Source organism: Sceloporus occidentalis, unplaced genomic scaffold (assembly GCF_023333645.1).
Source record: "Sceloporus occidentalis isolate IW3139 unplaced genomic scaffold, rSceOcc1.0.p SCAF_3, whole genome shotgun sequence".
NCBI classification, from domain to species: domain Eukaryota; kingdom Metazoa; phylum Chordata; class Lepidosauria; order Squamata; family Phrynosomatidae; genus Sceloporus; species Sceloporus occidentalis.
Window position 1 is genome coordinate 7,573,087 of NW_028316983.1, and position 16,558 is coordinate 7,589,644.

At 42.5% G+C, this 16,558-nt stretch overlaps 1 protein-coding gene across 1 annotated transcript in view; it reads left to right on the forward strand.

Annotated features, from left to right (window-relative positions):
* The window catches only part of PRPF6 (pre-mRNA processing factor 6), a 44,190-nt gene that overhangs the window by 12,266 nt on the left and 15,366 nt on the right, over positions 1-16,558 (forward strand). Inside the window, exons 10-17 of the mRNA XM_089513576.1 lie at positions 3,138-3,256; positions 7,051-7,269; positions 8,417-8,539; positions 10,013-10,134; positions 10,971-11,109; positions 12,727-12,846; positions 13,688-13,864; positions 14,397-14,530. Coding sequence (XP_089369702.1) covers positions 3,138-3,256; positions 7,051-7,269; positions 8,417-8,539; positions 10,013-10,134; positions 10,971-11,109; positions 12,727-12,846; positions 13,688-13,864; positions 14,397-14,530 — 1,153 coding nt within the window. The remainder of the gene's footprint in view (positions 1-3,137; positions 3,257-7,050; positions 7,270-8,416; positions 8,540-10,012; positions 10,135-10,970; positions 11,110-12,726; positions 12,847-13,687; positions 13,865-14,396; positions 14,531-16,558) is intronic.

The window sequence follows — 16,558 nt, forward strand, 5'->3', positions numbered from 1 at the left end:
GACAAGAAGGGATAAGTGGGATGGTATTAAAGGTTTGAACCTACAGCAGTACTTGAACTGCTGACTTGAATAATCCTCAATTCTGATGAAAACTGATCAGATGAGCAGGCATGCTTAATCTGCAAGTTAAAATACAGTACCTGCTCTTTCTGAATTATTCTCCCCTGCAATCTAATAGAATCAAAAACTGCCAAGTTAATCCAGGGTTCTCTTACTCTGTCTTTCTTTTCCTTTTCTTTGTTTGCATTGACAAATTGTAATGGGAGTTGAGCAAAGGCACTTTAGAATCTGAGGAAACGTATCTTAGATTTAAAGCTCTAGCATCTAATTTGTTAAAGGGAGTAGTGCAGGGAGGCTTGGAACAAAGAGATGTGGATCCAAATCACTTCTCACCATTAAGGTTATTATTGGTGTGTGGCTTTGGCTTAGTTGCAGCCTCTTAGCCTAACATACTTCACAGTTGTGACACCTTGCATGTGCCACCTGGAGCTATTGTAAGGAAGGGTAAGATATAAATAAATTAGTAGGCAGTCATTCCATCACCCCACCATTGGTACAATTAACCATTTACTGTATCTCTGTTTTTATGCAATGTTTCATTTTATGTCTCTTGAGGTTGTAGCTATTTGTTTTGACAACTGCAGTAGACAGCAGCACCAGACCTTTGTTAAAAATATTTTGTTGTTGTTGTTAACTGCCCTCAAGTCGGCAACCCTGTGGATGAGACATTTCCAAGATGCCATGTCCTTCACTGCTCTGCTTATGGTAGTTCCGGTAGTTGCTATACATTCTTAATAGAGTCTATCCATCGTCCTTCCTCTCTTTCTACTTCCCTCCACCTTTCCTAGCATTATTGTCTTTTCCATTGAGTCGTGCCTTCTCATGATGTGTCCAAAGTACGACAGCTTAATTGTTGTCATCTTGGCTTCCAAGGAGATTTCCGGCTTGATCTGCTGTAGGACCCATTTGTTTGTCTTTTTGGCCATCCACGGGATCCTCAGCAGTCTTCCCCAGTACCACATCTCAAATGAATTGATTTTCTTTCTATCTTGTTTCTTAACTGTCCAGCTCTCACATCCATACATGATAATAGGGAAAACAATGGCTTGTATGGTTCTAACTTTTGGTGTGTGTGTGTGTGGGTGGGGAGATATTCTAGAAATATTTAGTAACTGAAAAGGCGTGATATGGTGTGATCTTGTTCAGGTGTCCCCCACATCCACTTCATGTGTCTTCTGCTTTTTTAAGGTGGGAAAACTGCAAGATGCTGTCATCACGGCATTCATTTAGTATCCCTCAGAGTTATTGGGAGAATAACGCACATCATTTGCGGTGTTGTTGTGAAATGAATCTTATAAGTTAACTAAAGTGTGGAACCTAAAGAATAACTAGATTTCCGGAGGTTAAAAATTTGGGTCAGAGGGGCCCACCATTTTTGTCCTGTTTTGATAACCAAATAAAAAATGGATTGATTTACATGCCCAGTTCAGAATCCTTGGGCACCTTGACTGTAGTGCATCCAGAATAATCTTCTGCCACCCATGTGGCAGGGTAGCAGAGAGCATACTTGTTTCATGAGTAGCCCTGGGCACCTTGGAAATGTGACAGCCATCCACACCCAACCTTTTTCATAGCTTTGCTACAGGGATGTGCATGTGTGCATGAATGAGAGAAAGAGAAAATGAATGAGAATGTGGGCACTATCATTCAGCTATTACTGATTTTAGTGGCATAACTGCTCAGACAATCCCTACTGCTGCAGGAAGGCTGGTTATGCCCTCTGTAAAGGGACAGGGTGAATAAAACCAAGTGTGCAATATTTATTTAAAAAAAACCCAAGTGTGCAAGTCTGATCAGAGATGTACCTTGTCCATAGAAGGAGTAAGGGTTCTGAAGGTTATTCAAAGACAACAAGGGGGATCTTTTGCTACTGTGTTGGATGAAAGTTCCGGTAGGTGTGCTGAGAATGTAGTTTTTCTGTTTGGGCACTCAAAATTTCCTTTATTAGATGGATACTGAGTTAGTTCTTTGTGGTTTTTTTGGGCTATGTGGCCGTGTTCTGAAAGAAATTATTCCTGACATTTCACCTGCATCTGTGGCTGACATCTTTAGAGAGATGATACTGAGTTATTTGAAGAAGAAAATACTTGAGCTGAGCAGATTTTGTCTGTTACAGCCATGTCCACAGCATTTTAAGAAACCTTTGTCACAAGCTACTTCTTTTGGGGGTACTGTATGGGTTGTGTCTTGGAGAAGTCTTTTAAAGCCTGAGGGCAGGGAATTGTCTAATTAAAAAGATTGTATGTACAGCACTGTGTACATTTACAGCGCTTTATAAATAAAGGTTAGTAATAATAATAATAATAATAATAATAATCTGCCCTCAAATATTTTCAAAAGCAAAGGTTGTATGTGTTGGTTTCATAGAGCAATGTCCCAAACAGGAATGGGAAAATAATACCTTTATGAGAGCCAGCCAGGGTTTATAATACTATATTTTCTTGAGCTTTTTGAATTCTGCAGAATTTTTCCTCAGACAGGATATTAAAAAGAATCAAAAATGAAGGAAAGATGTTATCTGTCTGCAGTTCTGAATCTTCAGACAAAAGTGGCAGAAGCTTCTGCAGATTAATTGGATTAAAATTTCAGTTTTTGCAACAACAAAAAATCCCCTTAGACTACTTAGAGTATAGATGAGAAATATATGAGCAATATATTGACACTTTTGAAAATGCCAGGATCAGTTGCTGTTCAAATTAAGCCCTTGCACCAATGGACCATTTTTGAGGCAGCATAAGTATAGTAAGAGAGTTGGAAAGTGCACAAAAGTGCTGGATTGAAAGTAGCAAAAACACACATAATGTTACTTGGTGATTGGAGCTGCCTCTCCCATCAAATGCCATTTCTTTAGACTGTAGAAAGGTGGCAGGTTCTTGACTGTGCTCTTCTCCCACTTCTCAAATCTAATGTACTTTGAACAGTTCTGTCCTAATCATTTGTAGGTCATCTGTAGCCTTCAAAGTTTTGTTGCTTTCCAGAATATTTACCATATGTAGTAATTAGAGCCAGGACATTGTTCTGTTTTATGTGCAGTGCCATCTGCCATAACTATGTATTTTTCTTTTCCTCTTTTCTAGCACTAGAGCATGTTCCAAACTCTGTTCGGTTGTGGAAAGCAGCTGTGGAGTTGGAAGAGCCTGAGGATGCCAGGATAATGCTCAGCCGAGCTGTGGAATGCTGTCCCACTAGTGTAGAAGTAAGTTGGAAAATCCATTTTCTGTTACAGGTTGCACATGGATTACTCTAAAAAAGGTGTGAGGTTGAACTGAAGTTGTTATTAAAACTTTGATCTTGCAATTGGGAACCAAAGTTATAAGGAGACCGGACACACACCCTTACACAGAGCAAAACTGTTTTGTTTGCTGCTGCTAATATCAGTGGCAGCATCCCAGTGTTCTCCTTCCAGTTTTTCCTCAGAATCTATTTGATGGTGACTCTCTTCAGTGTCTCAGTGCTAAAGCCCTCCTTATTTTGCTACCCACCATTATGGGGATACATTTGGGATGTTTGGCTTTGCCCCAAAAGGTTTTGCATGCTAGTAGTTGTCAGCCTCTCGTATTGTACATTTTACCAGTCTCACCCCGTTGGAGAATGCACATTCTGCTGTGATAAAAACAGCCTACATTTTATTGCTAAAGAATCTATATGTTTACAAGTATTCTATAACTACAGTGCGCCCGCGCCATACCCGGGCGCACCATACGCGGACTTGAGCGTATGTGCTCAAGCCGCAGGGCGGAAGGGGCGGCGCGTCCCATTCAATTGAATGGGCGCGCGTGCCCGTTGCGCCCTGCGCCGCCGTGCCACCGCGCACGAGCCCCATTGTTTCCAATGGGGCTCGAGCATAGGCGGAATTCGCCTTACGCGGAGGGATCCGGAACGGATCCCCCGCGTAAGGCGAGGATGCACTGTATATAGAAATATATTGTTTCCACCCACAGCTCAGAGCTTGTTCTGTTCTCTCCCTCTCCCCAGCTCTTTTCCTTTTATGCTAGTCTTTTTGTTCAATCTGATGTTCATTCAAGCTTTCCATCTTCTAACTCCCACCCCCACCCTTAGCAACGAAAATGAATGTTTGTTTTTTTTCTTTCTGGGTTGCCCAATTCTGTTTCCTCATATCCAGCCAGTCACATTTTGATATTATGCAATTCATTCACTTATTATTCAGCTCATACCCTAGGTCATGATAGGATTGACCAGCACATAATCACATAATCAATGCTGATTTCCGTCTCAGAAGAAAAAAATTAAATTTTTTAAAATTTTCTTTATAAATGAAGAAAATAGATTTCTTATTTGGAAAACAGAGCACAGTGAAGTCCTCTACATGTCTACTGAGAAGTAAATGCAGTGCATTCATAGGGCAGTTTCATTTTCTATCTCCCCTCTCTCTACACACAATGCAAGCAGAATACAAAAAGCTGCCATCTGACTGAGGAAGAAAGACAAGAAGCACATACCAACAAGCAGAATTTTTAATTATCCTATGAATGTCTATCTCTCACACACATACTACAGATACACACAAATGCAGAAATACAGTCTAGGAGTCAGGAGTAGGCAAGACTCATTGGCTATAATGCTAGCTGTGGTACGATGAGAAATAAGGTTTTTTTGTAGTTTGGTCCTCCATATCTTCATCCAAAATTAGCTGCCAGCATTTGAACCAAACATCAAGGTTTTCTGTTTCTACCACCTTCCTCCTGAGAAGATTTTATTACTTCCCAGGCAATCTCTCATTCCTGAGGAGACTCGTGTCTGCCATCTGCTGGCTCAATTCAGTACTAGATGTTATAAAAAGGTTTTTAATTAATTTCAACCAATTAATATGTTTTAAAAGCCATAATCAAGTTTCAGTTGTCTAGGTTCCATGATCTCAAAGCTATGGCAGAGACCCACACAAATATGCACTCTCCTCTCTCTTGTGTGCCTCTGAATCATTTTTGATTTATACCTAAGGTGGTGAATGTACCATGGGGTTTTTTGGGCAGGTTTTTTCAGAGGGTATTTTTCATTGCCATCTACTGAGGCTGAGAGGGTGTAACTCATCCACAGTCACCCAACAGGTTTCTGTAGCTGAGCTGGGATTCAAACGTTGATCTTCAGTGTTGTAGTCCAGTGCTCAAACAACTACACTGCACTGGCTCTCATGAGAATAGATTTATAGTAAGTTAAAAGAAATAAAAATTGTACAGTCGCCCCTCCAAGTCCACGGACTTGAGACCTGCAGACCACCATTAATGTCAATGGGCCACGCACCCACAGCGTTCCCCCCCCCTTCATGCATGCACCCCATGCAAGCCTATGGGGCTTGAATATGCACAATATTTGGAACTTACGGGGGGGGGGGGAGGGGGAGGTCTGGAACAGATGCCCCACAAGTTCCAAGGGCCAACTGTAGTAGTATTAGTGAAAGCAAACACAAATTAAAAAAATCAACTATTAGTTGAAAATTGTATTAACACAGCTGAATATAAGATACAAACACAAAGATAAAGAGATGTCATACAGTGCGCCCTTGCTTTACGTGGGGGATCCATTCTGGACTCCCCCGCGTAAAACAAATTCCGTGCATGCTCGAGCCCCATTTAAATGAATGGGGCTCATGCATGTGGCGGCGCGGCAGCATACACGTGCTATGGACACGCGCCCCATTACTTCCAATGGGATGTGCCACCCCTTCTTCCCCACGTGGCTTTCAGCATATGCTGAAAGCCGTGTAAAGCGTGCCCACGTATGACACGGGCGCACTGTACTTGCAGGAAAATAGAGGGATTGAGAGAGAGCAAATTCTTAATAATGAAAATTGTCCCTCTTAAACATACTGTTTTGTCATTGATACACGAAGCCCTTCTTGAGGACCATTGTGATTATGGCATACTAAAAATGCAGACTTTGAACTCAGTAACCTTAATACCATATTGGTAATGAATAATCTTCATGAATTTTGTTTTGAGATGTAAAAAGCTCTAGTTCGGGTGGGGACAGCAGGTTTTCCAGAATATACTCAAATCATGGTATTATGGAAAACACTTACATGCATGATAAACTGTAAATATGAGCTGCTGAAAGAGCTTAATTGCAAATGCTCATTGGGCTAAGATAGATGTAATACTGCAGGAGGAGCAGAGCAGGCTGTTGGGGTTTACTGCTCATTTGCTCCCAGTGTTTTTCATTTTTGGTGTGGTATGGATGCAATTTCTCCACTTTGTTTTATGTTCCAGCCTCAGTATCACGGTAACCCATAATGGGCTCCAACCAAAGCATTAAAACTGGTTAGCAAGCCTTAGTTGAGTGAGAATGTAGCATACATCAAATGATTTGAATGTGTCCTCATCACTGAGTTTTAATGGATTTTGTATCTCTCCTTTTTGAGAGACTGAGGGCCGAAACAGACAGCCCCAAAACGCCAGGTTGGGGGCGCTGTGGAGCTGCATGCCGCAGTGCTGCAGCAACACCACACCATGCCCCCAACCCAACATTTTCCTGGTGCAAAAAGAAGTGACAGAAAGCCACTCCTTTTTGTGCTGGGAAAAAGGCACCATTGCCTCTGTGGTGGCATTTTTTCGGAGCTCCAGTGGTGTGTGGCATCTAAACACTGCACCACCGGAGCACTAAAAAACTGCTGCCATGTGGGCAGCGGAGTAACTTCATGGCATATTCATGGCAACTTGAGGGGGGGTGTCGTGCCTACACCATGCCCCCAAGCCACTGGGAAGATGCCGCATTTTGCCGGTCTGTTTTCCCCTGAGTTCTCCAGGGTGATTCTGTGTGTTGGGTGGATGGGTGGGGGGAATGGCTGTTGATTAGCTGAAGTACACATTGCTTTTGGTCTTTGGGTAGGAACCATTGGGTCCTCCCCCTTTGCTTTGGGCTGTTCAGTTCTATGATTTTTGTTTTAAGATAGCAATTTAGAGAATTCATCCAAGGAACTCTTTGCATGGTTTTAAGGTCTGTTGCCTGAATGACAAACTTTTCTGCTCTTTGCAGCTGTGGCTTGCCTTGGCAAGGTTGGAAACCTATGAAAATGCCCGTAAAGTCTTAAACAAGGCCCGGGAGAACATCCCAACTGACAGGCACATCTGGATCACAGCTGCCAAACTTGAGGAGGCCAATGGGAACACACAGATGGTGGAGAAGATCATAGACCGAGCCATCACTTCGTTAAGGGCAAATGGAGTGGAAATAAACCGGGAGCAGTGGATCCAGGTGCTTGTTTGGAATTTCTGTTTGGGAACCCTACTTAAGAAGTAACCTTGTTTTTGACCGCAGTGTGTGCTTAAGGTGACTGTGACACTATGGTCTGAAGTAGTATGCATGGATACAGAAAGCACTGGACAAAATGGGTCCCAGTGTGGGTCCCAGTTCCAGACACAATTGCCTACAAAAGCTCAGGTTACAATTAATGTGTTAGCTTTTCCTGCACACTAAAACAGCTACTCTTCTGAAATCTGCTACAGATGGCTAGAGTAGGAGAGGGCAGGAGATATGCCAGATATTTACAGTGAATAACACGGATGGGATTAAGGGAGAACAGTGCAAGAGGGAGAGGTAAACTTTAGTGATATGTAACACTTTTTAAAAGGGTGCAGTCCTTTAAAACTGCACATTAAGTCTCACTATGACACATTTATCTCAGTAATCATTATAGGATTAAACTGCTTATCTTATTTCACCGAGATATTAATGAGTGTGGAATTTTGTTGCTACCAGAGATGATGATGGTTTAGATGGCTGCAAAATGGGATTAGACAAAGTCTTTAACAAGTCTGCTACTGAACACGATTGCTGGGAGCCAAAACAAAGTGGGAGGGCTGTTCCCTGAATACGCTGGTAACTATAAAAGTTGCCTTGTTACATTGTTGTGTGTTCATTTTCATTCTGTTTTTCTCATGGTGGTGCACATGGTTCTTCTTCCCCTCCATTTTATCCTTATGACAACTTTGTGAGGTAGGTTAGTCAGAGAATATATGACTGACTAGAGGTTACCTAGTGAATCATGACTGATTGGGGATTTGAACCAGACTGTCCCCAGTTCTATTTCCAGCATTAATCACTATACAACCCTCGCTTTAAAATATATGAAAAATGTCTGTAAATATTAATCTTATATTTTATCATATATTTGACATTTTTGAATGTATTATGTGAGTTTTAGGAAATAGAGTAAAAATGTGTTATGATTATTGTTGTTAACTAGAAATGTCAGTTAGCCTGCGCTCCTCAGCAAGTGCTCTTCAAAAAGGTTTAGGTTCCAGTGTGAAGCTATATGTTACAGCTTCTCTCAACCTTGTTTGACAGTCCAGTCCTGAAGGACTGCTAGTCCCCACATGAATTGTTGTGATATTTCTTCTAGGATGCTGAAGAGTGTGATAAAGCTGGCAGTGTGGCAACATGCCAAGCTATCATGAGAGCTGTGATTGGAATTGGGATTGAGGAAGAGGACCGCAAGCACACTTGGATGGAAGATGCAGATAGTGTAAGTTCACATACTGAGTATGACACTCAAAGAAGGGGTCACAGGTGAGACTCAGCTGCCAAATGAATGGTATTGGTAGGCAAGTGTGACAAATTTACAGGTGGGTGGTATGATATCTCTGGGATCAGTAGCTAGTGCCATTTTTATATGCATTTCCCAGTCTTCTTTATTTCTGAGTCTGCTTTAAGGTTGTGTTTCTACCTTCAAGAGCTGATTCACTTGGTGGAAAAGTTCTGAGGAATTCAAATGCTTAATTCGATGCAAATGTGTCTTGTGGCAAATATATTCCAGCTCTCAACCCCCAGAAGGGACTGTAAAAAGACATGTTGGGTGCAGCTTCATCACTTTCTGGGTTTCAAAAACAGCTTTTGATAACTTATAGGCTACACTGTGAAATCCTGAAGGAGGAGGTTTTCTATATTTCCACTTCTCTATGAATAAGGCGACTCTTGAAATGTAATTTTAGGGCACATAACAGAATAATACTGCTTACTTGATAAAACTTGGAATAATGATCAACCCCTGGTTCCACACTGAATTGTTAGACCAAGATTAGAATTGTGACTTGACATGTGGAGAATCACTACCATGGTGGAAGTGGCCCTTATACCACTCCAGAATTCTGGTTGTGTATTTAAAGCAGGGATAGGAATTGTGGGGCCCAGTGTTCCAGTGAACATCCCTGCCCCCCCAGGCCTTTTTGTGACACACAGGTGTTTTCCAGTTTTCACAAACCCCTAGATTCCTTGTGGTGGTAGTGGTGATGGTGTATCATCGTGAAAATTGTTGTGTACCTTCAAGTCATTTCTGACTTATGGCAGCCCTAAGGTGAACTTTAGTCAAAATTTTAATTAATACTTCTAAAATCAGAAGTGGTTATTAATTATAGAGCACTGCCTTGAATTTTAGGGGGTCAATGGAATGTTTCTGACTCTGAACAGTTGTGGAGAAAATCTGTCCATTTCTCTTCTTTATGCATGAAGTAAAGACTGGCCTAAATACCTTAAAGGCACCATATCCCTTCTGAGCTTGGAAGCTAAGCAGGGTCTACCATGGTCAATACTTGGTTGGGAGACTACCAACAAATACCGAGTAATGTAGCCTATATTTCAGAGGAGGAAACTGGCAAAGCCACCTCTGAGTATTACTTCCCAGAAAATCCAATGAAATTCATGAGATCACCATAAATTGAGAGGTGATGTGAAGGTGCCACACACATGCAACACACAAACACGCACAAGGAGGAGAGTGTGTCTTGTCCGAGGTCATCCAGTGGGTTTCCATGGCTGAGCAAGAATTTCAACCCTGGAGTCTTGGTTCAGCACTCAGACTATTGTACCACTCAGACTTTAAGAATTTAATCTGTAGAAATTGTTCTTGAAAGCCACAAAATGACAGAGGAACAAACATTGCCCTCTTTCATTCAACGCCCCAATAATGTTATGTTTTTGTATTCTTTTAACTCTCCCACAGTGTGTTGCTCACAATGCTCTGGAATGTGCCCGTGCAATCTATGCTTATGCTTTACAAGTTTTCCCTAGCAAGAAAAGCGTCTGGTTGCGAGCAGCCTATTTTGAGAAGAATCACGGAACCAGGTACAACATACTGTGTAGCATTTTCCCAGCGATTCTGCTTGAATTGCTGATTGTTACCAGGGTTGGGGCGAGTGTGTTTTATTTCACCTGTAGTAGCTTCAGGAGAACATTCTCCAGCAGATTTGAATTGCTTTTCAGTATTTTGATTTGGTTATGTGGAGAGGCTTGCCTTTTGGATTATCCCCCGTGACATGCTACCTGAAGTGGTAGCAGTAGTGAGATTTGTGGTGTGGGGTCAGTTGCATTAAATTTAAGGCATTTGTGCAGGTTTTAGTAATCCCTTACAATTCCATTTCTAAAAGTGTAGTTACTGCCTGTTAAATGAAGAATGAGAATAATCTTCAAAATATTCTCCTGTCATTCTTGTTGTAGGATTTATAAGTTCTTTAACAGTGTGATTCATTGTCAAGAAACTAGAAATGAGGGACTTAAAATATTTAAGTAAAAATGTAAAAGTTGCTAATTGGCACATCAATAATAATAATAGCCTATATGAACAATATCATCCAGAACATCTAGATAAATGTTTGCTTCTGCACTATTCATCCATCCATCCATAATCTGCCATATATGCACAGATCTTAGGGTAGGATACATTTTAAACTATTATCACAAACTTATATGAACCAATTTGGTTCAGAATCTGATTTGGAAGTCTGAGAAATAAGAGGGAGAATAGGTCATGACAGTAAACTAACCGTATATCCTTGATCAAATAAATGTGATCAAAGGTTATATCTCTGAAAGCTATGACAATAATAAATGACAATATTATCCCAAGGTGTCCAGAAGCTCAGCAGTCACAAGTAATTGGTAACTTTGTTCTGTATTTACAGAGAATCGTTGGAGGCTCTCTTGCAGAGGGCTGTAGCTCACTGCCCCAAAGCCGAAGTCCTCTGGCTTATGGGGGCCAAATCGAAATGGCTTGCTGGAGATGTACCTGCTGCTCGGAGTATCCTGGCTTTGGCTTTCCAGGTAAGCTTCTCTTTCTTTGTACAATTTTCACTGAATCCATTATCATTCAGACTACAGACCACAAAAAGAAACTTGAGAGAAATAGTGTGACATCACTCAGACTTACTGTACTTATCATCATCCACAGTGTGCCATTTGTATATAAATTATCATGACTCTTATTTTTTCAGTCTATCTCTTGGTTTTTCACCAAGCTTCCTAGAAAACCCTTAAAAAGTAAGTAAGTAAGCATATTGTCTGCATAAAGAAGCATAGGAAAGGCTTCCAACAAATGTTTTAGCACTGAACATACTTTCACAGTGTTCATTGTGCAACAAGCCTTAAAAGTATTTTAATTAAAATACTCTATTTTAAACTATTTATAGACCAACCTTTAAGTGGGTCTTTAAACAAAGGGAAAAAGGCATCCCATCTATAGTGCCATGTTGAATGTAGCCAGTGTGCTGGTCCCTGCCCTTATAACAAAATCTAACACTCAGTCTTGCCTTAAAGAGAAGTATAGTGAGCTGGCTTTCAAAAACTTGTCTCAATCTATGCATAGTTTTTATTTTGTTTCCTCTCTTGTATTCTGTAATTATTATAATGAATGTTGGTGTTGTGTTTTGTCTAAATCTTTGGAACTTCCTGACAGTAAGGGCTGTTCGACAGTGGAACAAACTCCCTCGGAGTGTAGTGGAGTTTCCTTCCTTGGAGGTCTTCAAACTGAGGCTGGATGGCCATCCTTTGGGGATGCTTTGATTGGGAATTCCTGCATGGCAGGGGGTTGGACTGGATGGCCCTTGTGGTCTCTTCCAACTCTATGATTCTATGATTCTCTTGTGTTCATTAGATGAAGGAAGGTATAGAAATACTTTTAATATTAAAAAAATAGGCTGTTAAAATGTAAATTCTGAGAAGTCAGAATGGACAGATTAATATTTCAGATTTGTTACTACAGTACTTTAAAAAAACAGCTCAGGTCCTCAAGGAAGTGCTTACTTCCATTAAGAGTGCTGGTACATTAGTAACTTGCGTGAAGATTCCCAAGCAAGGCACTTGAAGGAAATGTGTATATGTGTCTATCTTGTCGCTAGCACTGTCCACTAAAAGAAATGGATGCAGTACAGAGTTTGCAGAGTTGTTTGAATTCCTCCTGTTGGGACATAGCAATTTGGCATTGCTCTCTTGGAACAAATGAGCTAAATCAACTAAATTGTATACTGTTTCCGCACAACTTCTGCTTAACAGTGCCTCCTTATTTCTTGCAAAATATTACTTGAGAGTATGGATGCCCTTTTAATGTTAGCAGAATATTAGACCCCATCCCCCAGTGCCTCCTGGTCATGATTGGTATTGGCTTGGGTATGCCCTTGGTTGTCCTATCGGCACAGCAGCTAATCCATCATCAGGTTTCCATTCTCAACCTCCAATGCCTAAATTAAAAGTTAATTACTAATTCCTAGCTTGGCAAAAGTACTGTGGAGCAAGGCTTTTCATGGGGAATGTGTAGCAAACATGAAATTCCAGCTGGAGAAGAGAAAGTTCAGGATCTCCATGCTACACCTTGCTGGAAGATTGATGAAGCAGTTAAAAATGAACCAGGACTTAAAGCTGATGCCATATTTATCTGTCCTTCAGGCCAACCCCAACAGTGAAGAGATTTGGCTGGCTGCTGTGAAGTTGGAATCTGAAAACAATGAATATGAAAGAGCAAGGAGGTTGCTGGCAAAAGCTCGTAGCAGTGCCCCAACGGCTAGGGTAAGCTGTGGGTCACTTTGAGGATGTTTTCTCATTGGAAATGGTGCCACCCAAGTAACAGTAAACATCTGAAGCTGCTCCTACTGGATCAGACCCATTTGTTTGTGTAGCTTGGTACCAATAACTCATGATGATCTCAGGCAAAAAGTTTTCTGTTAAAATACCTAATAGAGCAGATGCTGAAGACCACACATGGGATCTTCTTCATGGGAATCATCTAGATTGAGTGCATGTGATCAGAGTCTTATCCCTCCCCACCCAACCCCAGATTGCTGGAAAGGAGAAAATAGATTCTGTAAAGAGACTGATGCCAAAGGGTGAGATAATGACTCATAATGATGTACGTTGTGCTCTGGGTCAGCTACAGGCATGGGGTTGGAGTAAAAAGACACAGGTCTTCCGTTGCAGTGACTGGTATGAGAGAGAGAGAGTAAGCAGAAGCAATCATTGGCTTTGGCACAGCACTTTTGTTGAATTTTATTTTATTGCATCTGAATTTCAAGGCATTTATGACTTGCTTACAACTTGTATTTTAAACATTTGTGCCCTGCCTTTCTCCAGTTCCCCTTCTTGGTGGAATTTTTGAAAGCTGAGGATGTGGCAGAATTCAAATTTGACCACATTTTACCTTGTCTTGCCAGTAGCTGAAAATGCCTTGTAGCATACTTGAAGCAAACTATTTTGTCATTAAAACAAATGTAATCATGCAAAACGTACTACAAGTTCAATTGCATCTATTGTAGTCAGCACTCCATAGCACTCCATAGAGGAGTTCTACAGCAAACAGGAGTTGGGGATTAGATGGCACATTTAAACATTCTTCCTTTGCACATCATCTCAGGTCTTCATGAAGTCTGTCAAACTTGAGTGGGTGCTTGGGAACATTGCTGCAGCTCAGGAGCTATGTGAGGAAGCGTTGAATCACTATGAAGATTTTCCCAAGCTCTGGATGATGAAAGGTCAGATTGAAGAGCAGGAGGAACTAGTTGAAAATGCCAGAGAGGCATATAACCAAGGGGTAAGGGCAAAATCTTTTTCACCTCTCCTACTCACCCAGTTTCTTGAAAAGAAGCTCTGTCTAAATACTTCTGAAGGAGCGCATTAGACTCTCTGAAGATCAGCTTTCCCTGCATGAAACAAAAACTGAGCCATGAAGGTCAGGCTCTAGGCTCTGACCATTCTCATTTACTCCATCAAGCTTTTGGATAAGGACCAGACGTTTACCAGATATATCACAATTTTTTACTAATATTGCACGCTTGCTGTTGTGGTCCAAATTTAGCTGTTCTCTTACAAGGATTAATGACTTGTTCTGGGAAAGTCACTAACTTGCACAGCTATTTTTAAGTACTTGATTGATTAAACCAAAATTTGTGAAGATGTGCCCAAACTTGTAGACTAGTGGGGAAATCTATCAAAGGGCAAGTGTGTTTTTCTGTGATTTTTTCTGCCAAAGTTGTGAAGAGACAATTACCCTACCAGTGGAAGAGTATTTGCCTATATGTGCACCTGTTCTCTTTCTCATAAGATTTTCTCTTTTCCTCCAACAGCTGAAGAAATGCCCCGGATCCATACCCCTTTGGCTCTTGTTATCCAGGCTGGAAGAGAAGGTGGGTCAGCTCACCCGTGCCAGAGCCATCTTGGAGAAGTCTCGTTTAAAAAATCCGAAGAACCAAGATTTGTGGTAAGAAATCACAAGGGGATTCTGAATCTTTCAGTGTCCTTTCTGGGGGATCTCTAGCATCCTTTAGAGCTATGTCAGTTATCACTGTAAAGAGATCTTGTAGCACCTTAGAGACTAAGGGGCTCAACAGACCGCCCCAAAGTGGCAGCGTGACACTGCCCCTTTCCTAGTCATATTGGGGCTGCAGCCCGGATCTGTCCTTTCCAGGGCGCAAAAAGGAACTGCAAAAAGTGGCTCCTTTTTGTGCTCTGGAAAGAGAGCCATAGCCGCACTGCCGTGACTTGTCAGCACTCTTTCAGCGCTGGATCATATGAACGCAGCACCGGAGTAGTTATGGCACCCTGGGGACGGAGTCAGGGCATGTGTCATCTGGATGCAGTGCCCCGACTCCACCCCCAGGCCGGTCTGAAGAGGGCCTCACTGAAAGAAAGAAGTTGGCAACATCAGCTTTCATAGACTTAAGAAGCATTCTGTCTACATACTGATTCTACAGACTAACATGGCTATGTCTTTGAATTCTATCTCTATGAATGTAAAACATATCCAGAAATTATCAGAAATGTGTTTTTTAGCAATAGCAATAGCAAGTACATTTCTATACTGCTTATCAGTGCACTTAAGCACTCCCTAAGCAGTTTATAACTGTAAGCTAATTGTCCCCAACAATCTGAGTACTCATTTTAGCAACCTTGGAAGGATGCAAACCTGAATCGACCTTGAGCCCTATTGCTAGTATTGAACTCGCAACCTTTTTTAACTTTATTTTTATGAAAATATAATTCTTCTTCGTGGTCTCTGCGAATCATACAAATGGGTTTCACTGCGCCTGCGCAGTGCTGTTCGGAATCTTCTGGAATCACTGGGCAAAGTTTACTTTGCAACATATAGAAACTTTTTGGCGGTAACTCCGCCCACCCGTTATAAGGCCCCTGCCTTCCCGCTCTTTTCCCCAGTTCCTTTTTCCCGCTGCGCTAGCTGCTGTTGGAACTTCGCTCGTCGCTCGTTTGCTTTGAATCACTGGCTACTTGACTTCGGACCGTTTTTTGACCATTCTCTTTGCTGACCTCCCTATTGTACTTCGACCTCGGACTGTTTGACTTCGCTTTCGTATTCTCCTTCGGCTTCGTCGACCTGGAAAGATGTCCCCTCCCTTCAAAAAGTGTGATGTGTGCGGGGGCAAACTCCCTGTTCAAGACCCGCATTCATCATGTTTACTCTGCTTGGGCAAGGACCATGACATGAAGGCTTGCCAGTTGTGTAGGTCCATAACGTCCCAAGCGAGGAAGAATCGGGAGTCCCGCTTGACCTCAGCCATCGCGCAGGGTAAGGTCCACGCCTTACCCCGTCTCCGGCAACCTTACCCTTGGCCCCCAAGCCCTGGGAGAGCCCGGCGAGTGCCGTGTCTGCACCTCCGGCACCCACTACACCTTCTCTTGTGGCCCGTGGCCCAGACAGGCCCAGCGCCACCTCCAAGGCTCCTCAAGTGGCCAGCGGCCCAGACAGGTCCAGTGCCACCGACAAGCCCTCAAAGCGCCCCCATAAAACTTCGGGGACCGAGGGCTCGACGGCTGCAGCAACTCCCTCCGGTTCCGCCTCTGGCGTCGGTACCGACCGGGACCCCTCCGTCTCCACGCATGAGTCCAAGTTGGCCAAAAAGAAGGACAAGAAGGCCAAGGGTAAAGACGACCGACCCTCAACCACGGGCACATCAAAACCCAGCTCTCCTTCAAAGCACAAGTCCTCCAAGTCCGGGACTTTTGTGATTGTGGACCTGGAAGACAATCCGTTCTTCCCTCCGGAGACTCCAAGGGCCCCGAAGAGGAAATCGAAATCCACAGACTCTACATCTTCGGCCCCAAAACAAAAGAGGCCACGTGACGATTCTTCTAAGGGAGCCTCTACATCCAATGTCGCCTCCAAACATACCGACCATCGCTCTGGCTCCAGGCTCCACTCTTCGGACCGTCCAATCCCGACGGCGCAACCTGCGGTTCGGCCCCGTGTGGAGGTCCATGGACGACCCTCATC